The sequence below is a fragment of the Struthio camelus genome, chromosome 24, assembly GCF_040807025.1.
Source record: "Struthio camelus isolate bStrCam1 chromosome 24, bStrCam1.hap1, whole genome shotgun sequence".
NCBI lineage: Eukaryota > Metazoa > Chordata > Aves > Struthioniformes > Struthionidae > Struthio > Struthio camelus.
The window spans coordinates 5823573-5849877 of record NC_090965.1 but is presented as its reverse complement, the minus strand read 5'-3'; the positions used below and the strand labels follow the sequence as shown (position 1 = coordinate 5849877).

General features: G+C 48.4%; 2 protein-coding genes across 3 annotated transcripts; both read right to left on the bottom strand.

The window, feature by feature from the left end:
- Positions 1 to 385: 385 nt before the first annotated feature.
- On the bottom strand, positions 386 to 6146 carry UQCC2 (ubiquinol-cytochrome c reductase complex assembly factor 2). The gene is made up of 4 exons (XM_068917961.1): positions 4507 to 6146; positions 1743 to 1817; positions 1307 to 1376; positions 386 to 573 (listed from the first exon to the last, which is right to left on the bottom strand). Exons 1-4 carry the CDS (start codon positions 4642 to 4644, stop codon positions 479 to 481), a joined length of 378 nt encoding a protein of 125 aa, XP_068774062.1. The 5' UTR covers positions 4645 to 6146; the 3' UTR covers positions 386 to 478.
- IP6K3 (inositol hexakisphosphate kinase 3) lies at positions 6112 to 23517 on the bottom strand. 2 transcript variants are annotated; one of them, XM_009671826.2, is made up of 6 exons: positions 21206 to 22466; positions 16787 to 17162; positions 10980 to 11202; positions 9750 to 9922; positions 8932 to 9107; positions 6112 to 7690 (listed from the first exon to the last, which is right to left on the bottom strand). In XM_009671826.2, exons 2-6 carry the CDS (start codon positions 16983 to 16985, stop codon positions 7214 to 7216), a joined length of 1248 nt encoding a protein of 415 aa, XP_009670121.1. In that variant the 5' UTR covers positions 16986 to 17162; positions 21206 to 22466; the 3' UTR covers positions 6112 to 7213. The 2 variants fall into 2 exon arrangements, with proteins under 2 accessions (XP_009670121.1, XP_068774061.1); XM_068917960.1 differs by lacking the exon at positions 21206 to 22466 and adding an exon at positions 23368 to 23517 and having other exon boundaries at positions 6247 to 7690.
- Between the last annotated feature and the right edge of the window lie 2788 nt (positions 23518 to 26305).

The following is a 26305-nucleotide window of genomic DNA, read 5'->3' as shown; positions in this document are numbered from 1 at the left end:
AGATATATAGGACTGATGAAAACCAAAAAATAAAGGTGATCCCTACTGCAGTTTCATTGTTACCAGTGTTAACACACATACGTACAAGCCAAGACTATAGCTCAACTTCTTCATTATTAGGATTTGACTGTCTTCACAATCAAGTTTAACGGTAACATGATTTTACCTATTTGCTCTGTACGTTTCCTGGTTGTTCAGGTTATTCTAATACAAGGTCTCTGGTCTAACAAAACAAAGCTCTTTCGTCTACAGGCAATTGCTCCAAACCGATTTCAGCACAGCTGTGTTTACCTATGTCCTAGAGCCCCAACTGCCACCCCCCCCCCCCGAAAGGTGGGGGAGAGGGCTAAAAATGAAGGGTGCAAGGTGTATGGCTGAATAAAAATGTTGTTGCTAAGAGGACTGAATGGCTTTATTCATTATGGCAGCATACAGTGCTTTAGGAATATATACAGTGGAGAATCTGGGAGATAGCCTATCACTTTGAATCCTCTTCAGCTTTCTTGGCATAAAACCTTTCTCGCAATTTTTTCCATGTCCCTTTTTTCATTTCCTCCATCTGTTTCAGAATGTCTGCAAAAGGAGAAGGGGGAGAGATGGGGAAAGAGGAAGAAAAGCAAAGGAATGAAAGCTCTCTTATAAGAGCTTTGCCTTGCATCTATTTTCCTTGTTGATGTTGCATCTTAATGAATTTCTAGTTTAGTGCTTGAGGCAAGTTTGTTTTCCCATCCAATCAATTGTGCGGCGAGTCCCTTATCACTAACAACTAATATTCAGTTTCCCCACACTGCAATCAAAGTTAGGAATTGGAGCAGAACAAAACTGCACTAGATTCCTACGCTGCACTTAATAAATGACTTGGCTGAGTGTATTTGTGCATAGTGGTACCCTGTGTTCTCTGAAAGTCTCATATAAGGGAAGAACTACCAAAGGGAATTTGAATATAGTAAAATAGAAACTGAGCATTCTTAGAATGAGGTGATATACCTCATATACCGTAGTATACCGTGTTTTTCTTTCCCATAGCTCCTGCGGGTCATTCTCAAATAGCCCTTGCAAAACTCTTTGCTTTCTCCATCCAGTGCAAAATACAGTCAATGCCTTGCCCTGATAAATTAATAATTAAGAGCTCCTCAATAATGCCTGACCTTAGTCCTCTTTAAGCATCCTAATACAGTTGCATGGCAATCCCATTCTGTCCTTTAGGCACAGGTGTTTAGCAGAAGTCATGCAGTGACCACTACAACGTGGCATGTACTTTGTCTCCTGCAAAGAGTTACTCCCAAATTAAGCAGCATGTTAGTACCTGTTGCTAGGATCATCTTGCAATCGTCTACTGTCACTCCAGTGAAGGTTGTATCTTTCAGGCGTGGATACTTACATGTATTCAAGTAGACAAGAAAAGGAGAGAGAGAGAAAAAAAGAGAATTTGAGTTGCAGTGCATTAAAGCAAATAATAATATCACCACATAATAGAGTTCAAGCTCATTTTCAGTCAAGCTCTAAGAATTCTTTCATCCACAGCAAGAACTATCTATCATCCGCATTGTTCATACATGTTATACAGGCCAAGACATCTGCAGCTTTCCTGGAGAGACCAAAAGCACCAGGTAGTGCTACATCCAGCTCACTGGTCAGTTGTCTACTATAAATTCCCAGAAACCCTGCTGGGATGATGCAGCCTAATGCCATAGCTGGTGGCTTGCCACCCCAAAACAACAATAGCTAATGCCAAAGCTCACCTTGTTTTTGTAGTAGTTGGTGTGGATTCTGACTAAGCTCTCATACATCTGGTCACAGGTCGCAGGGTCAGCGATCTGAAAAGGGATGCAAGTATCACTCAACTCTTACTTTAAACCTTCTTAGAGAAAACTTCTCATTTGAACTAAAAGGTTGTGTGAAGAACAGTGAAGGAACAGTTTAGGTGACTTCTCAGGACAATGTAGGATGCTGGTGGCCCCTATTATGCTGCTCAAGAACGCAAAGCATGTTCTTTCCCCTCCACTTCTGCCCAGCTTGGCCTACAAGAGTAACGAAGCATGTAATCTCCAGAACAGACCTTAAATTCTGCTTGAGAAAATTTGACAGATCAACTGTGAACACACACTTAATGAGAATAGAGCTGGACAGTTTTCTTCTCATGTTTACTGGCCAGTGCTGTGAACTCTACAAGACTTCTTTGCTCAAAGGCCAGTTTTGCCTCCTGTTTTATTCTGAAAGATCAGACAGGATAAAGTACTATAGGATAAGGATAGAAGGTAGAAAATCCTGATGAAGGCTAAAAATAGTTTATAATTGATTAGGGAAAAGTAGCATGAAAGACTTGTGAAGGGTAAATGGATGTCTATTTTGGTCTAGTAAGTTGGAAAGATTTCCCTAATACACCAACCACTCTCAGGTGCCCCCACAGGTGCCTCTGCCTTGCAGTGCCATCTATTTAGCAGCATGTATGGCACATTGGGTTTTTTTTCCCCCCCATTTTAAAATGGAGACCAACTTGATCAGAACTCTGCATTGCTGTTCAATGACATCAAACATAAATGATTAAAACAGATGGATACATGACTAAGACCAGTATCAACAGCTAACAAATTAGGATAAAATGACATGGCTAATCCTCCCTTGGGACATTGGCACAGGTTCAGCACAAGGCAGGTAATGTCTCCCCTATGCAAACAAGGGAAAGGCTTTCCTTCCTCAGTAGATAATGGCTGCTGCAGGAAAGAGAAAATCAGGACAGACAGACCATCAAAAGGGAGCATCATCATGCTGCAAGTAATCTTCAGCTTAACATACTCTGCCGTCACATTTCAAATGACTCTGTTGGTGTTTTAGAAATGATAGTGGCAATAGCTATTAAACAGGTAGCAGAAATAGTATTGCAAAAAAAAAAAAATCAGCAAATCTTATTGTGTGTGAATAAAATAGACATTACACTGATAAAGTATCCTTTATAGTCCTAGTTCTTTTCTCATATATTCCTCCTGCTGTCTGCCAGTACATTTCCCTTTACTGTATTAAGCCTTTATAGATACAAATTGACATCAGTGCCGCAGGCATCAATTTAGATTTTCAAGATGAGTGGCAGCTTTGGGCTCTTGTAGCCAATTGGTGTAGCATATTCAGCGGTCCTAAGCATATGAAAAAGCAGTAAGCACTTTCTGAAATGTCTGCTGCAGATTATTCTGGTGACCGATATAAAATTAGGTGCTTACAATGGCACATTCAAGTAGAAAATCCACATCTGGAACAGCCTCCAACACCGTTTTTAAGGTAAGAAAGCGCATATCTACATTCCAGAGCACCACCTCCAAATCTTTAGTGCAGCCCAAGTCAAGCATTAACTTTTCCAATTTATTTTCGTACCAAAGTCTAAATTCCAATAAAATTACAACTGTAGTCAGAGCCCAACTTTAAAAACACTGCATCCTAATGCCATTAGACAATTTTGGACTTCCCTATGTAATCCACACTATCATACCGTTGCGTCATCATAGGACCACAGCAAGCAACACATGCTAATAAAACCGATCGCACCACTGTGCTGACAAATTTGCAGTGTGTCCCACTTCCATCATCACTGTAACAGGATTCTCCAACGCGTGTGTTGCAAATGGTGCAAGAATTTAGGAAAAACTGAGGCTTGTGCTCCTGCTAAGCTGGGAATAAGCTATGCAGCTGGCTAGGGCAAACTTAGAAGGCCTAGATTTCAAAGGAGAGCAAAATATTTGTATCAATCCATCCTGGGCTCTGAAAAGACCCAAAGGAAACTTTACAATAGGAAGCAGCCCAAATCATTTCTGGTACGTTGTAGACAGCAGCTTAACATCCAGCTTTAACTGAATCAAGTCTAAGGCACGCGAAACAAAGATAGCGACTGTTTGGAGAAGAATACGTGTTGAGAACGTTAATAGCAAAAAAGCCAGATTGCCAGCCAGGCAGGGAACACACCAGACCCTCAGTACTGTCAGCACCAGGGTCCTGACACTTGTGTCCAGAAACCGAGGCAACCACCTCAGAGCGAGCCTCAAACAGCACGACAGGCCCCCGCTGCCCAAGCGGCGCAGGGGCAGCGCTGCAGGCTAGGCGACACCAGGGCCCCACGGCGGCGGCCGGAAGACACCCGCAGGGGTGTGTAATAGGCTACTCCGGCAGGAGCCGCCGCCGCCGCCGCTGCTGCTGCCGCCATCTCGACACCCACTTCTGCGGGAGAGGCGCGAAGCCGCTGTGGAAAGAAAAAAGGCGGGCTGCCGCCGCGCGCATGCGCCCTGCGCCGCCCCGCCCCCGCCCCGCGAGGCCGCTCCACGGCGCACGGCGGCGGCCCCTCCCCCCACGGAGCGAGCGTTAAAGAGCGCGCGGCGCCTCCCTCCGCCCCCCCCCTCCAACGGAGTGACCGTTAAAGAGCGCGCGGCGCCCTCCTTCCCCCGCCGCGGCCGTTACAATGCGCGCGGCGGCCCCTTCCCCCCCACCCGCGGGCAGGTCGCCTTCCCGCCCGCCCGCCCTCACCTGCGTGTTCTCGCCCTCGCGGAAGGCCTGCGCCACCCGCTGCCGCAGGAAGACGCCCAGGTCCCGCTGCCGCTTCGTCTCCTCCACCGGCCACTCCTCGCAGAGCTTCAGGAACCGCCGGTACCTGGTAGCCGCCATCGCGGCCCTCGGCGGGGAGGGGGAGAGGCCACGTGACGCTTCTTACGCTAATAAGCTCTACGGCAGGCGAGAGGGGCCATGCGCGGCAGCTGCCGGCAGCGCATGCGCGCCTCGCCGCCCCGGCCCCGGGACGGTGGCCGGCGGGGAAGGGGGCGGGTTCGGGAGGGGGCGCTCCCTGGCTCTGCCCCTTCGCGGGGGGCCTTGTGGGGGGCCGGCACCCAAAAACAGGGCTGGGAGGGCTCCTCAGGGGCTGCCTCACCCGCCCGCCTCAACGGGCACTCTTCCCTCCCCGCCGGTGGCTGCTGTGCCGCGGCCTGGCAGCAGGCCGCTGAGGCGGGGCAGCGACGAGCCTGAACCGGCGCTCGGGGGCTGCCGCCAAGGGACTTACAGCCTACCTCATTATAGCGTTATAGACTACAGCTTATAGTGTTTCTGAAAGGCAGCTGATGAGCAGCCTGGCTTTGCCCGTTCATTTGCTAGTTTGCTGCCCACGCTGCCAAGCGCGGGGCTTTGTGTGGCTGGCAAAGGGATCTTGCTCCTGCAGTGCTGCAAGTATCTGGGCCAGGCAACCTGCTGCGCGCTGCATAATAGCTACTGTAATGCTTGGTTTGTGGCCATTTTAAAACCTAGAAAGTCTTACCGTTTCCCCCCCCTCCCCCCTTTTCCACGTGGAGTACCTAAGGTTGCACTCTGGCTCAGTGCCCCTCCTCTCTGCAGACAAAAGATTGCATAAATACTTTATAAGGGGTAAAAAAGGAGGGAGCAGGATGCCTCCTGTTGTTATGCAAGCGCCAGGGTGGCATTTTTTTTTTGTGGGAGAAATGGCAGGTAAGGCACCCAGCCAAGGGCTGCTGATGTCTTCCACTGCTGCTTGGCGTCTGCCACGTGCTCTGCTGCTGGCCTCATTCTCAGTCCCTTCTTCACCCTTTTCTGCTTTGAGACTTGCTAGCCTGCAGTGTGCATCCAGCAAGAGGCTCAGCACTGGTGCTAATGCTGCACATGCAGAGATAAGTACTAAACTATAAACTATATCAGTATAAGCTATAGCAGTAGTTAGTAATCTAAGCTGTATTAGCTTAGATTAGCATTGATCACCGGAGTATGCTGCACACAAGTGAGCCAAGGCAATTGATGGCTTGATCCTTTCACAACTGAAGTAGAGTGTAATCATCTGAGTTTGGAGGCAAGAAATATGCAACGCTATGAATAACTTCCAGTAAATAATGAGCTCTTCCCAGATGCAGTTTAGGCCAAGTAAAATATGCAACTGGGCCAGATGACTTAAAATTTCCAGCTATAAATTGTAGCAATTCACCAGCTGCATGCAGTAAAATACAAGTGAAAGGATCTCTCTTGAGATCTGGTATTTAAACCTGTGGAAATAATGACTGTTTTCAAAACACAGCTCTAAACAAAAGATAACTTAAGGATGCTCTGGAAGTGGAAAAGAAGAGATGGACAACAAGTGAGGGTTACTTAGACAATTTTATTCATGCTCCGGCTCCCCAGTAACTGGGGGGTTCTGTAGCGCTATTCCAGTGTAAAGATTTCTCTTTCAAGTTTCCCACACCATGCAGGAAGGAATTATATTGTTGTTCCATAATTAAAATCTGTCCACAAAAGCTGTAAACATTGTTGTATCAAGTTTGTTGTTGTTATTGTCTCCTCCAAACACATACAATATTTTTACCAAAGAATTTCTAGGTGACCTTTAGTGTCTAGTTGCTGACTCAATCTCACATGCCTTTTTGAAGCAAAAATACCGTGATGTGAATTTTTTCATGACTGGTATCTGGCAGAATCATCACATTCTCATAGCTCCAGCTCCTATGGAGCCCTTGCTTAGAAAATTACCGAAATATGCCCTGTTATGTCCCACAGGGATATTAAACCTTGGCAATGTACAGTTCTTGGTCTGAGGTCCAGCTGCTTTTACACCTAAGTTCTATAGAGCCGGGGCCTCTGCAGGATCTAATACGTTTGTGTTTGAACAAAGTACCGTATACCCACACTGTACAGAGAACGCCCTACGCTCTTGCAGCGCTGGGCATCTGTACCGTGAATGTCAGGGGGTGTATTATTCTTCTGCTTGCGTCTTTGAGCGTGCTCAGCCCATAGCACTGAGCAGGAGTTGAAAGTAATGCTGCAATCTGTTAAGACCTGCCAGCTCATTTAAATAGTCTCACTCAAATGCACAATATCTTCTTAGCCTGCATGGCTTTGTGAGTGTGGTGGAGGTGAGCAGGTCCTATTTTATCATTAAGACTCTTTCAAGTAATGCTTTCTTCTGGCTCACAAATAAATCAAGGATAGCAGTAAAACAAGAAAGGAAAATAAATCTTCTGATTGATTGCAGACAAGAACAGATTCTTTCAGCTCTTTGCTTTTTATGCTTGAGTTCAGTAATGGCACGTAGCATTTTTGCACTTTCCTAGCAAGCTGTCCATGCTCTCATTCCAAACCGTGCACGTGACGTTTAGCCACTGTGAGTGAGGGTCCCATACAACTGACCCAGTGCAGTACTTGTCAAGGATATGACTAGTAGATCCAGGCTATTTCACAGAATTTGTCATTTTCCTTCTGAGATATTCTGAAGGATTTTGATGAGATTCTCTAGGCCAAAAATATAGCCATGATCTGGCCCGTCGTAAGTGGTGTGATTGCATTTTGAGCCTTTAAAAGTGGTGTGGGCAAAGTCTATCATGCGGACATCGACTTTGGAGTGACCAGTGCTGTTCGACGTGGTGCAGTTTGTTCTTTGGAAGTGCCCCTGAAGGTGAGTATCCAGCGGTGCCGTGTTCTCCTTGTTCTCCAGTCCATCATAGATGATAAGAAGTGAGCTGGAATAGAACCTATAAGAACTTTGCTTCCTAATGACTGAAAGCAGAGCTTTTAGCTGCAAGATGACGGGCTCCAAGAGCTCCATTCTGAGGTGGTTACCGTTGCAAAGGAACTGGCGCAAGGTTTGCCTGAATCCCTCAGGTGTGAGTTTTCTTCCATAATATTTATCTTTGCAGAGAAACTGGCCAGTGTCAGCTTGATAAACCTTGAGGAAAGAGAACAACAATCCAGATTCAGTGCATGTCTTATTGTTCAGTTTTCCAGTGTTCTAGACTGTGTCTTAATCTAAAAACTTCAGACCCAAGCTGAGAAATAGGACACACAGATCCTCTGCAGTCTAGCAATGCTGGCAATGTACTGCAGGCTTCTGACTGAATCTGCAGATTTAAACTATTCTATTTAAACTACTGGTGCGGATTCTTCCTGTACTGTTATAAATTACTCCTTCATGAAACCCAAACAGCTATAAGTCATAGGCATGTCCCTAGTGATTTAGAGCATTTTCCCTCTGTCTCTGTTAGGAGTTTGCAGTAGTACAGGAATACCCCTGTTATTGCACCTTCTCAGTATGCAACCCACGGGCAGCAATCATCTTGCTTTCTTAAACACCGAATGACAAGAATATGTGGACAGATATATTTGTGGGGATCTGGTAACACTGGTAAGAATGGGGGAATGGATTCAGAATTGGCTCACGTGCCAGCTGTAATTTAAGGGAAAATCTGCTCAATCGAAGGATAGCGGAGACCAGAAAGGAGCAGAGTTTTTGACACTAAATGTTTATACTGCTATGTATGTGCTTTGTAATCATCATTGTCATAATTATCCTTCAGGCAAAGGAGGACAACATTTTAAAACCTGCTTGGGAAGTATAAATGGAACAAATATATGGTTTCAGTTTCTAGGAGGAAGGGGAGTGATTTTGATCAAGAGGAGCCTTAGCACTCAGCACAAAATAAATCCCTCATGCTTGCACTTATCTGATAAGATAGCTCCGTGAAGGAATGAGTATGGCAAATGATCCTTTTTTTTCTTTTTGTTTTTGCTTTTCTTCTTGTGCAGCAGGCTAGAGCTGAGCATGAGACCAGAATCTGGTTTCATGTACCAGCAGATGCTCAGCTGCTGTAAATTGGTTTCAGCTGTTTATATTGGTGGCTATTGAACATGGCTGACCTTATGGAGGCACCACTTACAAAAGCAGCCACATCTCCAGAAGACAGAGGATATGAGGGAAGGATTATCCTGTAAATGCCATATTCTTATACCCCTAAGCATGCACTTCTGGTTGAGGACAGGATACACAGTGAAATGGCCAGAAGCTCAGTGGGAAACAGGAACGAAACTATCTTAATTAACAACAGTGAAGGAAACGGTCCCTTTAGATTTCCAACGTGGTTTCAAGTTGTGTGTCAAACATAGACCAAAAGGACTGAGGCTCCACCTTACCTGCATTCCACAGATGCGAACACCCAGAGACCCAGAGGTGCTTTGTTCGCACTTCTTGATGTGACGTGCTTTCTTCTCCTCTGAGGCATCATCTCCGTGCTGCCGGGTTCCCATCTTTAGGTCCAGAATGCAGGGATAGTTGTACTTTGATACCACATTTTCAAGCAAGAGAAACTCTAAACGTGAGTTAAGGGAAACCCAATATTTTTAAATTCTAATTGAAAGAGGTCTTAAATCACAGCAACTGCTGACGTTCTTCATAATAGCTCACAACTGTAACGAGACTTTCTGAGCCAATTTTACCAACATGTCATTGCTATAGGCCCCTTGCTGCCAATTTCAGTTAATTTACTGTAGTACAGTCCTACCAATTAAAGTACCAACAGCTCCATTCTCTAGTGACACGATAGCCCTGGGCTGTCAATCCAACACCTTGCCTTAGTTCTAAATTCACTCCAGTGGGTGTGGGAGAAGTTGTTAAACTGTATTATTCACATGACTGGTGGGTAATGAAGTGTAATAGAAAAATAAAAGGCAAGGCAGCTGCTAATTCCTATACGGTTGTGTTTTTACATGCATGCCAAGAGGATCCTTGACTTATGCTGAACACTCTTTCTTGAGAAGTGTTTTTTGGTGTGGAGTGTTTGTTTTGTTTTTTTAAAATAGTGGGATAAGATACAGGGGAATTATATTCTGTATTTGCCCAGGGACTGGGCAGATGAGGGATGCATACCCCTGCAATAAAACATATATTCATTTTTACTGGTTATTTGCGGTCAAGACTATGCTGGGGGGAAGTGGAGAGAGAAAAAGGATACGATGAAGTTTGTTCTCGTTATATTTGGAGGACATGCGGTTCAGGTGCTGCCTGTGACAGTGCAGTCCCCAGGGGTTGTAGTTGTTTCTTTCAGGCTGATTTCCATTTGCATCTTCCAAGAGTGAATCTGTACAGTATTGAAGGTCTGTCCTCAATAGCATTTTCCCTGGGCAGCTAGACAAAACACACAAAAGAACACGTTTGGTTTATAAGCTCCAGAAGAGAATATTCCCTCCCCCCTCTTTTGTAGAGCCTCAAACTTGATAAGGTAAATTTTCGGGGACTCTCAAGGGAAACATATTCATCATGTCCAACCTGCAGAGATCCTTTGTTACTCCTAAAAGTAATTTTCAGAAAGTGAGCTATTGCTGGGTGCCAATACTTTCTTTCGTTATAATTTCAAAGTGTGCTTGGCTTCCCTGAAAAGCGCCATTCATAGTACCAATGACCAGGAATCTCTATTTATCTAACAGGCACAACACAGGCAAATTGTCCAACAATGGGAATGTTTCCCATTTTAGAGGGGCTGGCCTCGAGGAAGGGAAGGAGGGAGCAAAGAGGATATTTGTTCTCCTCGTAGGGTCATTTGTTGGTCTCGCTCATCTGAAAGCCATAATTCTGTTCTCACTGAGGGCAGCAGTTTCACAGTAGCAATATTGTACCCTTCAGTCACAGCTGACCTAGGTCTTTTCCAAAACAATTTGAGATGAAAGATGTCTTGTTGAAAGCCTCCGCAAGTCCAAAGGTCAGAGTATGCCTGCGAGCACCATAATGCCTCTCAGACAGCTCTCCCCGGGACAAGGACGGGATCGAACCACCCTCAAGTGTGCAGTTACTGTATGTCTGCTACTTCTGGCCAGTTCCCACTGGAAGGGCATTACGTGCTGAGCATGTTTGGTGGCTGTTCTCACAGGGGCTGATGGCCTCCCCTCCTTGTCACTCCTCTTGGAGCATGCTGCACCCAAAGGGAACAGATGGAGAGCAGTGTTCGGGGCATAAATCTAAGTGACGTCATCTCAACAATAGCCAGATCTGCCCTGCTCCATCCACAGGCAGAGGGAGAGGTGAGCCATGAAGCCAACCAGCTGGACTTTGCTTCTGTTCACCTCACCTTAAACCAGGAATCATGCCATGGAACCAGCCTGGTTAGACCCTGCTCAAATCAGCAGGGGGGGTCCCACTGCTGAAGCGGGAGGACGTTTGCAGCATTATGCCCACGCCAGGCCCTCACCTGTCTTTAAGGGTCTTGGAGAGCTGTGTGTGACTCCACTTGACGAGCGCATGCTCACTGCTGTTGCTGCTGCTGGCGGCCCACTTGCACTTGTGCCATATCGTTACTGACGACTCGCTGATCGTGTTATCCAGCAGGCTACAGTTCTCCGTCTGCAGGCTGGGGCTGGCGATCAGGGTCAGGTTGCCAAGGCTGTCCTTTTTGAGGTGCACAGAAATGATACCTGCAGAAAAGAGGGAAGACCAAACTAGACTCAGTTCCTGGGCAGCAGATTAACCTGTGTGTTATCATACAGGCTTGGGCCACTGTCTGCACCAGCTCAAGGTGCTCCTGAGAGGGTTGGCACTTAGCAGGACAGCTGCCTCCTTGTATTTCAGTGGCCTCTCGCTATGATCCCAGTCTGATTCTAGGCCCAATAAACACCGTTAGTCTGAGACCCTGAAAAACAGCCACAAATTTTCTAAAATTCCCTCTTCTTCTCCAGATATGGCTGCCTCACTCCCTTTTGTGGTCTCCACTTGAAAGCTGCCTCATCTGAGCATCACGTTCCTTCGGTCTCCGTTCCTGTCTGGACATCTAGGCTCTGCTACGCAACAGTTGACCCTGCAGAGACCCCCCCTCCCCCCCCCCAGCGTAGGATCAGGAGCTCCTGGCTCCTGGTAATGGGAGTCAGGTCTCCCTTTTAATACCTTCTATTGGCAGGAAGCAAAGAGAGAGTTGGGGGACAAGGAAGGACTTTTCCAAAGACAACTGACATGTCAACGCTTTAATCAGAGAGAGCACAGTGGCACCACAGCAGCAGGGAAGCTGTAGCACACTCCCAAGAGGAGGTGGCAAGGGAAGAGGAAGGGAAGTGCCTTATTTTAACAATTTTCTGTGGCCATCCAGAACTGGCAGTTCTGCATGGTGTCATCCATGTCACAGGTTTCAAGCACTAGGTCTCACTTTCCACCGTTGCAGCAATGGTGGTGGTTCAGTTGCTAACCTTGGAGACAGGGCTCTAGTCCCAGCTCTTCTCTGACTCATCGTGTGACCCTCAGCAAGACATTTTGACCAAAGAGCGTGAGGCTCACAAATGCCTTTGAGGAGCTGCACCTTACATGAGCGTTGGCCTCTATTTTTAGATGCTTCTGTCTCCAGGAGACCACCCTGAGGCCTCCTTTGCAAAGCAGTTAAGCTCAGTGAAGTCTCCTGCTAAAGGCAGGAGGAGCTGTGAGGGCTCAGCAGCCCTGAGTGGCCTCAAATTGCAGGAGTTTAACCTGGCAAGTTCACCTTCCCCATCCATAGGATGAAGATAACATGATGGCACTTCCCAGGCGATAAAACCAAGCTGTTTCCACACACACAGAGCTCACAGCATTTTGCAAAGGAGGGCCTTATCAGGATCTTCATTTTAGAGACAGGAAGACTGAGACACAGAAAGACATGACTTACCCACAGACTAGTGGCAGAGGTGGAAATAAAAGCCAGATCTCCTGAGTATCAGTCAGTACTTTGCCTGTTTGCCCCTATTGCAGCAGCTAGTCCTGAAGATGGAAAGCTCTGTGCATATGCCAAGTAATGTCTCTCTAGGGTCGCTAGAGATGGCAAACAGGGACTTGGAGTTTTAATGTTGGGACAAAGGGGAAATTACACTGAAAATACTGAGAAAACCTGACTACTCAGCCAGTTTTTTGCTGGAATATTATATCAGATGATCTTTGAAAGGAAGGCAATTGGGCAACCTACTGTAGCTGGACTGAAGGAGAGGCCAGCTTGTGCCTTATGCTTTCCAAGACCCAAAGTGTGTGCTTGCCTTTTTTTTTGTTTTGTTTTGTTTTGTTTTTTTCCTCCTCTCTCTCTCTGGTTTGTTTTGCTGACACAATCACACCCAGAGAACTCACTGACCACCAACAGCCCAGCAAAACCAGAGCAGGTCTAATCTCCAAAAGCAGGTGTATGGGCTGGCAGTGCTGCCTCTATACATGGTGTCTGCACATTGTCATGGACGTGTCCTTCCCCAAGTGCCAAGGACCAGCACCGGAACGGCAGTCACCCTGGGCCAATAGGAGGGAATGGACCTTTATGTGTCCAGTGTTCATACACGAGGAGGGACACGATACCCATTCCTGAAAGCTGAGAGAGGTGATTAGTATTTTCCACTATATATTTACTGTATTAGCATTGCAATTTTCCCTGACTTTATGGGAATCACAGGGCTCAAATGCCATTAAGCCTGCCATGTATTTACCCCAGTCTCAGCCCAGCTCTGGCAGCAGGACTGCTGCCTCTGCGTGTCAAATGACAGAGCAGAAATGGCCATGGCTCCCACAGGAGACAGCTCTGACCTTTCTGGAAAAGGTTGATAACAGCAGTCCTTTGCTCAGGGCAGCACTGTTCTTGCAGTGAGCAGCCCTCTGTCAGGGCTTTCTGAGCCTCTCAAAGCAGGACAGGCATTTTTAGAGCATCACCCTTTCAGGCTCAGATAGGATGCCAGCTGCACGAGTTGTCCGCAGCAGTACCCTGCTGCTTTCAAGTCTAGCTGCAGTAGGACAGAGCCAAAAGAGGATGGTCAGGGCTGTTGGACCAACAAAACTCGTCACCAGAAAGAGCCTCAGATGTTGGCAATACACAGAGCTGGGTTTTACCCCACAAGCGCTAGGGCATCCTCACTTGGTCTGTTAGTCACTGCAAGGAGATGCATTTCTACAGTTTACAAAGAAGGGAGCTCTTCTCCCAAGCAAATTTGCCAGAGCAAATAAATATGCAAACTCCCTTCTCGCCGTTTAAAGTGAGATTACAATAAGTAAACACAGACACAAAGGATTTGCCCTCACTATGTATGCGCAGAGTTCTAGCTGCTGACTAAGAGAAGTTTTTACAGCCTGAATTTCAGAAGTCCTGTGTGTCCGCAGCCCCCTTCCACTTCCGTTAGATGTGGGGTGCCTGGCAGTTCCCCAGGCCTGCATCTCATAACCCTGTGGATCCAGCTGTGTTTGGGCATTAGGTGCTGCCTTCCTGCCCTCTGTATGATCCCTCTGCTCAGGTACCTCTTTGCAGGTGGGACCCCAGGACAAGCTGCACAAGCATTTCTGTTCCATTTCAGTGTAAAAATCTGTGTTAGAATGAACGCTTTGTAGAGGCAGGCTCAGCCAAAACAGCTAATTTCACACTGAAATGAGTGAGGAACACAGGCGGCTGCTCTGCTGAGGGAGTTGTGGGAGGGGAACCCTTAAGTAGGAGGCTCTTTTAGCTGTTTCCACTTTTTGCTCATGGTCATCACGAGCAAAGGGAGATCTATTTTCTTCTGGCTCCTACATCAACCGCATGATCTTAAGTTGCTTCCCATTTGTAAAAATCCATATTACAGATAACTAAGAGCAAGCAGAAATCCTATCAACTCAGATGCCTGCTTTGAATTTTCAGGGGAGGTAGGCATGAAAAACCTCAACATATCTTTTGCCTAAATCAAAGCCTTTTTATTTTTAAAAAGTCACTGAGAGGCAAACAGAGTGCTCACTTCCAAATCTAGCGCTATGCCTCAGCGCCTGTAACCTTAAAAACTGTCCCAATTACATATCTGCAAGTCAATGGAGCTGTGCTGATTTGCATAGTGCTGACAATCTGGCCCTAAAAACGTTATATATAGCATGAAACTAAGAGGTCTTAAATATCTTACATTAATATGAAAATTAATGGGGAGATTTTCAAAGGCAAAAAATGAGCAATTAAATTGCAAGGAAACATGATCATCGTACCTCCTTCCAACTGAAAATTCTGCCTGTGTAAGCTTACCTCTCAGCCTTAAAAAGTTCTTTTGCTTCCTGTTGTACTTCATTAAGGGATGGAGTGGTTTTGCATATGTCCTGTAAGTGACCTACGTGTGCAAAACAAATATATAACACGTAGCTTTAGCATGGTGATGGCTACTGACCTTCTCTTTTATTACAACAAGAAAACTTCTCTCTGGGATCAAAGGTGTATATAGGTATTTGTCTTTGCTGGCCTTTCATTTGCACCAAAAATGTAGTCCTATTCTGTCTGAAGCAGGCGAGGCAGACAGTGGATATTTACAGATGCTATCACCATGCTAGTGGCATCCTGGTGAGTCTCAGGAACGTTTTGCTATGTAGCTCTTCCCTCATGGATGTATTTTTAAATTTACAAGTGCATTTATTTACTACCATGTGCAATAGAGCTGGTGCAGAACTGGGCCTGAAAATAAGTCCATAATCCCACTGCAAGCTCTGAACTAAGCAGGCAGAGTTTTGGAAGAAGATCATGGGGAGGATAGCCGGTCTCAAGGTCACCAACATGCCTGAAATGGTTAAGTGAGCGGCAGACATTTTTTAAGCAGCCAGCTCGGTGTTAGGTTTGAATTATGATATTTGATCAACATTGCACATAATGTCATCATTTCATAATGGTCCCTGAGCCCCACCACAGACTAAGAATAGAGATGAGGAACATCAACATGTGTGAACGGGTGATAAAGACCTCAGCAATTTTCCCCTGACGCTCAGCCCCTCGTGGGAAAACGTTCCACCTCTTTTTAATTTGTGTGGCCTTTGGGCTGGGTCAGTTACAAGTAGAAAAAAATTGTGTGCCTGATGACAAATTGGAGAACTCTTATTTAATTACCCCTCATTGCAAAACTCACTGGGACTTCCAATAGAAAGGAAAAAGGAGACAAAAAGGTATTTATAACCAGGCCACCCCTGAAGTGATAGTTTGTGACTGCTTAACATCTTTATTAAAGAGACAAAGTAGGGCTCAGGTCTCCAGCGCTGAACCCTGGGCCCTGCTTGTTGATGAGCTAAAGAAAATTGCTTAGAGGAAGGCTTGTTTTTTTTTCTTAAGCATCTTTTTAATATTGTCCCATAAATCTAAAAAGGCCTCTGACTTTCTGGGAAAGGGAGAGATTGAATTGGAAGTGCATCAAAACCTCAGCTGACATTCTGAGCTCTTCTTTGTAATGCTGAAGGACCAAAAGATATTTTAGTTTTTAAGTGACAGCTGAGCTTCTTGCCTCCCACAAAAATCCAGGGTCAGGAGCTTTATGAACAGCACAAGTCTGGCAGTAAAAGCAAAAATAGTGGGGAAATAAAGGAAGGGAGGGAGGACTTCTTAAAAAAAAAAAAAAAATGCCAAGACACCCATGGATACCAAGTGCTGCTTTTTAATAGCTAAGCCAAGAGATTCAGCTGACAAAGTGGTTCAGGGCAGGGAGTTACAGACGGCCACTGCTCTGCTTCACGCCAGTTCACGTTCCCAGCCTCCGTCTTTCTGTGTCTGTCCCTTTTCAGCCCCATTTGACATAATGGGAGGCCTCCATGTTACTGAGTCCCACGAGTCCCATGTCGGCAGGTGGGTGGACATAGGGGAAGAACTCCTGGTGCTGCTCCCTTATTAGACATGAGAGAGTCCACCCAGCTGCACCACCATGGAGACACAGGAAACCATTCCCTTCTCACAGACCTGCTTGTATGCACAGCATACGAGATGTCCTGGAAATGCCCTTGCTCAGCAAAACACGATCTACACGAGTGAAAGAGGAACTAGGGACTTCACAGCTTGGACTGCACTAGCCGGCCAGTATCTCCTCTGTGCTGCCACTTCATCACCCCCGCCTTTATCCCAAGCTCAGCAGCAGCCTGCCTAATTCTAATGAAAACATTACTAGCTGTTAGCACCTTTCCAAAATAACGTTTCAAGGAACACCACTTCACAGCTGGAAGCAAGAAGCTGGCTCTCGGCTTCGCCACTGGTCTTAGTGCTCCTGAACAAGTTTCCTCGCTTCTCCCATCAACCATCTGCCCGGGTCTTACCTTTGTACTGAGGTGTGAACTGCCTCATGGCCAGGGGCAGCGATTCGTAGAACCATTGCTCCTGGGAGACGAGGGGTTTGCAGACCGTGTGCTCGTCGTACTTCATCATGCTCATGTGGCCCCCAACTTGGTGGACGAAAGGCTCCAAGAGAACCGCTTTCCTGGTGTCACTAGGGTCCAGGGGGCTCTTCCCCACCATGGTGCTTGGTCTGCTTCGTGCTCAGATAAATATGAATGTCTCCCTCTCGTTTAATAACAGCGAGGGGGGATCAGAAGAGGGTTTCAGAGCGTTCTGCACTGGGGCAGTGAATGCCAAGTCTGGATCTTGACCATATCAGTCCAAGATGCCTTCTGGCTTCTCAGCTTGATGCCCTCTCTGCAAAACAAAGGATATTCAGGAGGGTGAGAGAGGTGGCACAAGTCACTGCAAAGCCACCTTCCTGTGCTGGGATGCCAACAGGGGTGAGAATACAGCCCTGCCTGAGGTGCTCTCAACGCCATCCCTCCAGCAACCGACACCTGCAGGGAGCGTTATACATCGAAGGCAAGTGCCAAGTGCACCCATATAGGGCGAGATCTTTGCATGCACAGGTACTGGCAGGGAGCCACAGCTTGAAATGCAGTTTCCAGAAGAGACCCCCCACTTACACTTGGTGGAGGCAAAAGAAACAGAGGCGGGCAAAGGAGAAGAGCTATCAAGTTCATGCGTCTGCCTTTTCAAACCAGTTGTATCAGGACAGTCCTTGGGCCAGTAAGGCTGGGTTACTAATCCGATACACCTTTCTCCTCATGAGAAGGACACCCCTTGCTGTCAAACAATCCCAGTTTGCCCCATGAGAGATTGCTAATGATGTACTTAGTCTTTCCTCAAGCCAGGACATTCCTTGTGAAGGAGATTTATTAATAAGACCTCTGCAAGTTCATGTCCTTGGGCAGTTCCCTGCCTCTTAGCACTGCTGATGGCATTAGCAACATTTTCTACATCTTCTAAAGAAACCTCAGATTGAGACATTCCCTGTCAGTTAACACCAGGGCATTAGGAAGAGCATTTCCTCCATCAGGCTAACGTACATGGCATGAGGGCATGTCAAAACAGCACCGACACAGCTCCCACCCAGGCTGCAAACCAAACACTAACTCCACCTGACCTCTCCAAATGCTGTGCAACAAGGCGAGCCGTGTTCTCTGCTAAAGCACAAGGGAGCATTCAGCTAACAGATTTGTTTCCCGATTCTAGCCCCAGAGAAAAATTCATCCTTGATTTTGACAGGAACAAGATCTGGCTCTAAAATGATCAGGTAGCAAAAACACACACACACACTCCACATCTGTGCTGTACTGCCTCAGCAGAAGCACCCTGGTTTCTCTTGCAAGCACCCTGCAAAAACCCCTTTTCACTTCACTCTCTGCATGAAGCTCATAGATGGCACTTGCACTGGTGGACATTGGGCAGAGGTTCCTGTAGCCAGGGAGGAAGATGAAAAGGCAGCTGAGCTAAAATGTGCATTGCAAAAGCAGCCTTGTTTCATACCATCAAGGCAGTAAAATCAGAGGAAGATAATCCAGATCCCAAAGTATAAGTGATGGGAAAAAATTCATCCTTCTTTTGAGGGTTGGTCCATGTTCCTACAGCCATGAAAAGGGAGTGTGCAGAGCCCTGGTCTTGCCTGACCCTGTTAACACAGGTGACTTTCTCCTTGTTCCTGCCACGTTACCATAGCTTAGGGCAAATTTGCTTCGGTAGTGTTTGCTATAAGAAAACCAGTTCAGTAGATAATAAGGTCTTTAGAAGATCCTTTTTGTTGTATCAAAGCCTGCATCACCTGTGTGGCCCACTGTGAGCAGGGCTGGTATTCCCACTGCCTCTGCAGCCCCAAAGCCTCCCTGGGACCTGGGCTGCACCACCATTCCCTCTTTAAAGAAGAGGCATGGAATAGCAGAAGGAACACAGCACCTTCCCTGGTCACACTAAAAGTCTCTGGGAAAGCAGGGAACTAAACCTGGAGTTTTCACATCCTGGGACACTGGCCACAGGGTCGCTTTTTGGGGTCCACTGTAAGGCAGGCAGGCACAGCCTTTCTTCTAATGTTAGCATTTACATTATTGCCCTACCTGGGACCTTCAAAGAGTGAAATCTAGCGTATTCCCCAATCTCAAACAAAGAGTCAAAGCTCTGATGCTTGAATTTCTCCTTCACATTCCTCCCGGTGTAATTAAATCACTGAGCAAGCAAGCACTTAACTCAGGGGCCCGTTTTGTTTCTTGCATGGAGGAGTTAGATGAAATGAACTGAAGGAACAGACGCACCTCCCCAGAGAGGAAGGGGAAAGCAGAAACACTCCTACCTCCAAAATACACATAGCAGCTCCTTTAACATCCCCCAAGGTTTTTTTTCACCCCCCCCCCTTTTTTTATTCCTTCGTCACTGCGCACTTCAGAAAGGAATTTCTACTCTACAATTATCAGCCTGTACCAGCGCTGGAGGAACAATACCAGGCCACTTAGATGAGTGGTTTTCAGCCTAGGAAGAATGCAGCTTTTTAGAGCCTTTCTAGAAGTTAATAAAAGCATTTAGCATTTTGTTAAGTTGCAGCAACTTTTAAAGAGGATTTCTCCCTTCACAGCTGTAGGGTTTTTTCTCTCCCCTCCTTAAAAAGGAGAAAAGAAAAAAGAAAAAAGCGAGCAGATTTGTCATAACACCTCTTTGGAGCAGAGAGCACAACATGACTTCAATCCAGTATTTATTGCTTTAGAGACATTCCAAGGCTGAAACACAGCTGACATAACACACTTACAATTCTGGCAACCTTGGCATTGCAAAGAGAGTCAGGGAAAAAAAAACACAATTTGATAAGGCTCTTATTGTTTACTCTTAAGCAAAACTCCAAGCAAGATTTGCACTAAGGAGAAAGGAGCTTTTTTTTTTTTTCATTTACTTTTTGTTCTGAAGCATCTTGTTCATTCTGAGCAGACACATGTTACTGCAAACACTTACTGAGCTGGGCTGAGCTGCTCTGAAACAAGACACTCTTGAAATAAATCACCTCCCTGGCTCAAGTTATCATGAATGCCAAAAGATATTTACGTCACTAAAAAAACACAGAATTACAGATAAATCTGTATCCTCAAAACCCCTTTGTCTCAAAAACAAAACAAAGAAAATCCTTGAATATTTTTCCCCTAGCAAAAATTAATAATAAAAAACACAACCCAGGCGCTGCAGATGAAAATGAGTCAGAAATTAGGGGGGAAGGAAAATGCTTTCTTCTCTCTCTTTATAGAGAGCTCCCCACTCCAGAAAAAACACCTAAGATACTTTAAAACATCTGCAAACAACCATTTCCCTGACTCTTCTCCCTGCTTATTGTCAGAATACATCAGCTTTCCTTCTAACAAATCTCAGCTTCTTGTCCTGGTCTGAGAAATATTTGCATCTCAAATGGTCACAATGCTAGGCTGATCCACACCAAGTCTAGCCATGGGCTTTCGCAATCAGCGTTGCACAGTCGTGCCCGGGGAGCACAAGCCAGTGGTTTCGGCAGCCGAGAGCGCTGATTGCCGAGTACCGTTACTCCGCACACGGATCTCATTTATGGCTGGCCAAACGTCAAAAGACACTGGCTTGCGCTAAACAGCTTATTTACTCCCAACTCTAACCACGGCCAAAAGAAAGTAAGTAGACGTCATTTTCCAATCTTTAATTGATGTCCACGCCATCCTGTCCAAGGCAGAAGCTCTTACAGCTCTGAGTCAAGCAGGCTGGGGGCAAAACAGGGAGACAGACAGACCCACCCAAGGAGAAAACTACTTCTCATAAACAGTTATGTTCATTGACTCCTGTTAACAGAAATAGTTTGGAACATTAAAAAGTGATATCACTTTTAAAACAAGTGCTCTGTCAGCAAGGGAGCATGTTCTTCTTAGTTTTATCCGTCATGGTCAGTACCTTCATTGCTCAGGGACCCTGCTCTCAGAAGCTTCTCAAAGCATCATGCCGCAAAGTCTGATTTCAAACACTGCAGGTTGCTGCTATTTTTTTGCTTTAATTAAAAGGCAAGAAAATAACGTATCTGTTAATTTGAAGAGATCTGTTAATTTGTATGGCCATAGCTCTTGATATCAGAGCTGGCCTAGATTCAAAGCCAGACAGTCAGCTCACACAAGTCAGCTGGGGATCCGCTGCAGGCTGCGCTGAATGCGAACACGGCCTGCACATCAGCGATGGAAATGCACAACTGTGTTTTTCAAAACCCAGTTGCCACATTTCCTTTCAACGTTTTGGCCTCATCCCTCAAAACACATCCAAGGCTTTGCATAGAGTGTACCCTCCTGGTTCCAGCTCAGCCTCCCCTCCTGGGGGGCCAGTCCCTCAAAGCAGGCGCAGACCCCCACGGCTGGTGCAACATGGTGAAAACTTACCGCGGTGCCGTCCCTGCGCTGCAGATCAGCCGAGGACTCCTGCCTCCGTGGCCTCCTGTCCATCAGGCCTTTATTCCCCCTGGGGAAATGCTATTAAAATAGCCAATTCTCTCTCTCCTCTTTCACACAGTTGGGTTTCTTGTTACAGCTGCTGAGTTATTTATACATACAGCTCCTTCTTTCCTCAGATGGGGCTGCCTTTGGGCCAGGCCAAAGTCCACTGCAGTCAGGAAGAGCCTTTCCCACTGACTTTAAGTCACTCGAGATCAGGCCCTCCGTGCATTTCCACACAGCCGTTTTCACATGTCATCAAGCAGCTGCAATATTAGTTCTCAATGAATTTTCAAATCTGCCTTTTCTACTCTTCCCTCAACTACAGCCAAACGAGGCAAAAATAGTTGTAGGGCAGCCATGTGCTGGGAGTGAAAAGCTTGGCGCCCTGCAAGAAACCTAGCTCTAACCATTCTCCCATAAATCCTTATGTGCAGAAACCTGGAGCTCTTTTATCTTGTATTTCCTTTCCTGAAAGAAAATGATGTTCATAAAGTTTATGACTGGTCCCCACATCCCTCACGAATAAGATGCAAAGATACACTTTGCTGCACTGAAGGATTTATTTGACTGCTTTGCAAAGCAGCAGGATCTAGGGGGGAGGGATGGGAACCACATTAACTTGGATTGATAGGCTGCTAAAAACCCCATTTCCTCTGCCTGTGATGGCCTGAGCATCCGGGAGATGGTGCAAAGCAGCAGCATCGCCGCGGCGATGAGCAAGGGCTGGGTTTTCTCCGCAAGGCACAGGAGCACACCTTAGATCATGCGGCAGCAGCCTCGGGGCTGGGGGTTTCAGTGCTCTCTGGGCTCAGCAGCCTTAGACCTGCTGGAGCCTTAAACCTTTCGCTCTATTTTAGCTGCCCCTCGCTCCCAGACTGCCCCCAGCGCTCACCGCCCTGGAATGACACTTCATGCAGCCACGCGGAGAGGGTCTGCTCTGCTCTGCTGCCAGCGGCACCCCGGGGCCAGAAAAGGACACGGTGCCGCCGGGTCCTGAAGGAAAGGTTACGGCCGCGCCGCTTGCTCCCCTCCCTGCCGCCGTCCTAATTCTGCATATCACACCTAGCCGGGATCTCAGGGAAGCGGGATTTTACGCTCTCCTTGCCATTGCAGAGATGTGGGAATTACAGCCCCAGAAAGTGAGGCTGGATTCTGGTCATCGCTGTAAAAACACTGTGTGCCACCGGCACCGCCTGTTCCCTCCTCCAGGCTGCCTCCCTCGGGCGTGCTCTAAATCAAAGCTCCTGAAAGCCCAGCTCATTTAGCATTTCAGCTGCCGCATCTACACAAAATGCACTAATCGATAATAACGTTAACAACAAAGAAAGGGCAGCAATTTGCAGCTTCCTGATCAAACGCTAGTCTTCATAGGGCCCCATGGACGGGCAAGATTAGATGAGGACAGCCAGCCGTTCATGCAGACGCTTAGTGCCACAGGACGCGCGCGTCGAGGAGACTCCTTATTGGCTCCCGAACCCAAGGGAAATAATTAGTTTTTCTGCAAACACCAGTTATTTATTAGAAACAGGCCCAGACTGGCAGGTAACTTGAGGTGCAAATCAGCAACCAGAGGCTTACATCCAGTTATCTCAGCTCAAGGCTTTGACCTGGAAGTAGCAAGGTAATTTTTCTTACCTTTCTACCAGATATTTTTAGGAACTATGCATAAACTGAGACCCGGCTCCCAACTGTCCTTCGCTTTGCCACGCTCCTTCCCGCCCAGCAGAGCCTCCACGGCCCGCTCCGGCTCCGGCTCACGTCTGGCTGGCCTCGAAGCCGCGTCGGCCTCCCCGGGACTTTACACCAGACGGCGTGAGCCCTCTCGCCAGCCAGCCACGCGGTTTCCAGCAGCGCCACGAGCGCGACGGAGAACCGAACACCACGAGGCTCGTTTCTGCACGCCACAATTCGCTCTCCGCGCAGCTTTAGCGCCGGCCCCACCGCACTGCAGCTGTCCTCCTCGCTCCCGTCCCTTCCCACCCCGCAAGGCACATCCACCTTTACACAGTTACTAATAACATCCCGCTTGTTCTCCAAAATCAAGTGCTTGTTCATCCTGCTCTGGAAGGCGGCCAGCGCTGATGCAAAAGGTGTCCCTGGACCCTCACCTGCTGGCTCGGCCGGCGGAGCGCTGAGTCCCGACGGGCTTCGGCTCGTAGCCCGGGTCGCCGTCTCGGTCGGGGTGCTGTCCGGGCTGCTCTTCTCGCCGCTTTACAGCCTCGGCACGGCGGTCTTGCTCCAGTAGGAGGACTGAGGGAGCGGGGGGGAGCCCGCGGACGCACGGGGCCATCACCTGACCACCTCAGACGTTTCTGGCAAGCTCCTGGTATGTCCAGCTGACAGCTGAGATTTAAAGGGGAGAGAAAACACACTAGACATTAAAGAAAAACAAACCTGTGGGCGCGAGAGGGTTAAGGAGCCGAGGGAGAGGGTGCTGGCGGCCACGTCCCCTGGGCTGCGTGCTCGGGGTTCCCAGAAAGCACGGCTGTGTCCTGGCTCCCTTGTGCCATTGGCTCTCCAGGAAAACAACTGCTGCTTTTTTTCCCGGTGGTGATTTCCACATTACCTTGCGCAAAAGCCGCCCCAGCTTTGCCAGAACGTTGTTTATCGCCTTCATACGGCCCGTCGAGAGCGGGCTGGGGAGCCCGGCTGCAGCCAGGAAGGGAGGGGGCAAGGGGGCTCCCACGGCCCCACCACCCCACGTGGGGCTGGAGGGGGACAGGGATGGAGTTGCCGGCTTCCCACAGCTCACAGGCACCCAAGCAACCAAAACCTCCGCTCGTTTGCTGGAGAAAGGTGTCGGGGCATGGGAGGCCTGGTTCACGCCGGGGCAACGCGGGCAAGGATCAGGCAAAGAGGCTGCAATCGCCAAAAGGAGCAGGGATGCTCGGGGCCAGCCGCAACCACTGCGCCAGCCTAAAGCTGCTTACGGGCAGGGGGGTCAAGGCACGGGGAGAGATCGTGATTTGCCTGGAGTCTCGCAGCAGGTGAGTGGCTGAAGCGGGAATAAGGAAACCAAGTCTCCTGCCACCCAGCCCTGAATCCTGCCAATGGCCTCGTGCAGGGAAAGCTGACACCCGGCTTTTTGGGACCGACAAGGGAGTGGAAAAGTCCCGGAGAGCTTTCTGCCAGGGCTGAATTGTCTCCTCCAGTGGAGTCAAGGACAGTGTGTGCCTCCCCTCCGAACCGCCTCCGTGCACAGGTAAAAATAGGGAGATGGATGGCTCTGCAGGCCCAGACCTCCCCGCTGCCGGCATCCTCTTGCAGCGCAACAAGGGCAGTCGCTGTCTCGACAAGCAGCAGCCGGCTTGCACGAGCCTTCGGGCCCTGGGCATCCCAGCAAGGACAGCAGCAAGCGGCCAGATGAGGGGCTGGTTGGCAGCGGGTTCACCCCACCCAGCAGGCAGGTGCTGAGACGAGGTTGCTTGCCCATGCTTGCACTTCAAAGAGATTTTCTTAGAGGGCGACCACAGATTTGCAGTACGTCGGGACAGGTCGCTGCACTCCGCGGGACTCCTTCCCCCTCCTCCCTCCCTGCCTCCTCTGTTTGCCAGCCCATCCCTCAGCAGCAGGACCCGATATCGTGCAGGGGAACGGGCTCCCCGATCTCCGCCCCGGCGTTATGCACAGCCCACATGGTGCAGGCAGCGGTCGCTGGGACCCCAAGGAGGTGGCGCCTGCTCTCCCGCCTGTGGGGCACCCGACTCGGCGCCCAGCAATAACTCGGGGGACATTAGCAAATCACTGCTCACAACCGCGGCCCTGCAGGCTGCAATGGTGAAGAAGCTGAAAGAGCTTTGGGTCAAAACGGCAGGAGGTTGGGAAGAAAATCTTGCTGCTGAGATAACGATTGACGGATGCGATAATTCTCTCTAACTGAAAGGGAGAAAACAGGATCACAGAGCCCAGGGGGATTGAACCAATGGTCGGGGCCAGAGGCTAAGATTAAGGATAAGGATAAAACAAAGACCCTTCTTCCCCACAACCTGAGCCCTGACAGCACTCAGCTTTATGCTGATATTTTAGCTCTGGAAACTGTTTTTTACCTTGCTTTCCTAGGGAAGCAATGTTACATGGTTGCTCTCTGAAGCCGGCTGGTGGTACATCCCCCTCCAACAACTTCTGAAGCCGTTGGCCAATTTCAGCAAAATGCAACAGAAGGGGTAGAGAATTCAGGGAGTAAAGTCCCAAAAGGTTTACAAAGGTGGGGAGCCACGTGGAGGAGAGAGAGAGAGAGACGCGTCCGCTCTCTGCTGAAGGGCCAGCATCACCAGGAACTCAACCACCCTAGCAGCCAGCAGAAAACCCACATAGGAGGGGCCGTGGGGACCTCGGCCTTCCCGAGCCCTGCTGCTCACAGCTTTGGTTTTGAACTGCCCTAGGGAGACACAAGGCTTTTTACCTCTTCTGCACCCATATCACATCACCAGTCTCGAGGACCTCTCTCGCTGGGGTGAGGTGGAAACTTGCCCTTGCAGTGTTTCACTGGTCCTCAGCACCATCTGCAAAGCCGGCCAAATGCAGCTGCGAGTCAGGCCCCTGCTTTGGAGAGACCAGCGCAAGAGGAGAGGAAAGATCATCCCTAAAACACAGCATTTAGAGAGATGAAACAACCTTTTCAACTAGGATGCCTTGTTCGTTCATTGGGAAACCATACCCGCCCGTCTTTTCCTTCTTCTGTATGGCCCAAAGTGTCTCCCTCACACAAACGTCATTGCTGCTCTTGTCCCTTCATCCGAATGGCTGGACTACAAATTACTCCTTAAACATCTCTGCTCTGGGGTGGCGGAGAACTCGGGTCGAGCAGCCCGCAGACACCACCAGGGCAGTTGCACACCTTGCACAGGCATCTGCCCGGCTTCCCGCGGCAGAGAAGGGCGCAGTCTCTTCACCGAGGGCCTTGGGCACATGCTACGGCCCCGAGCCTGTCCCCGCTTTCCGCAGGGACCTCTGCCTTCCCCCACATCCCCGCAGGAGCCCCGGCTCTGCCGCAGCCTCCCGAGCTGCTTTGCCTCCCGCGTCGCCTGGGCGCCGGGAACCCTCCCT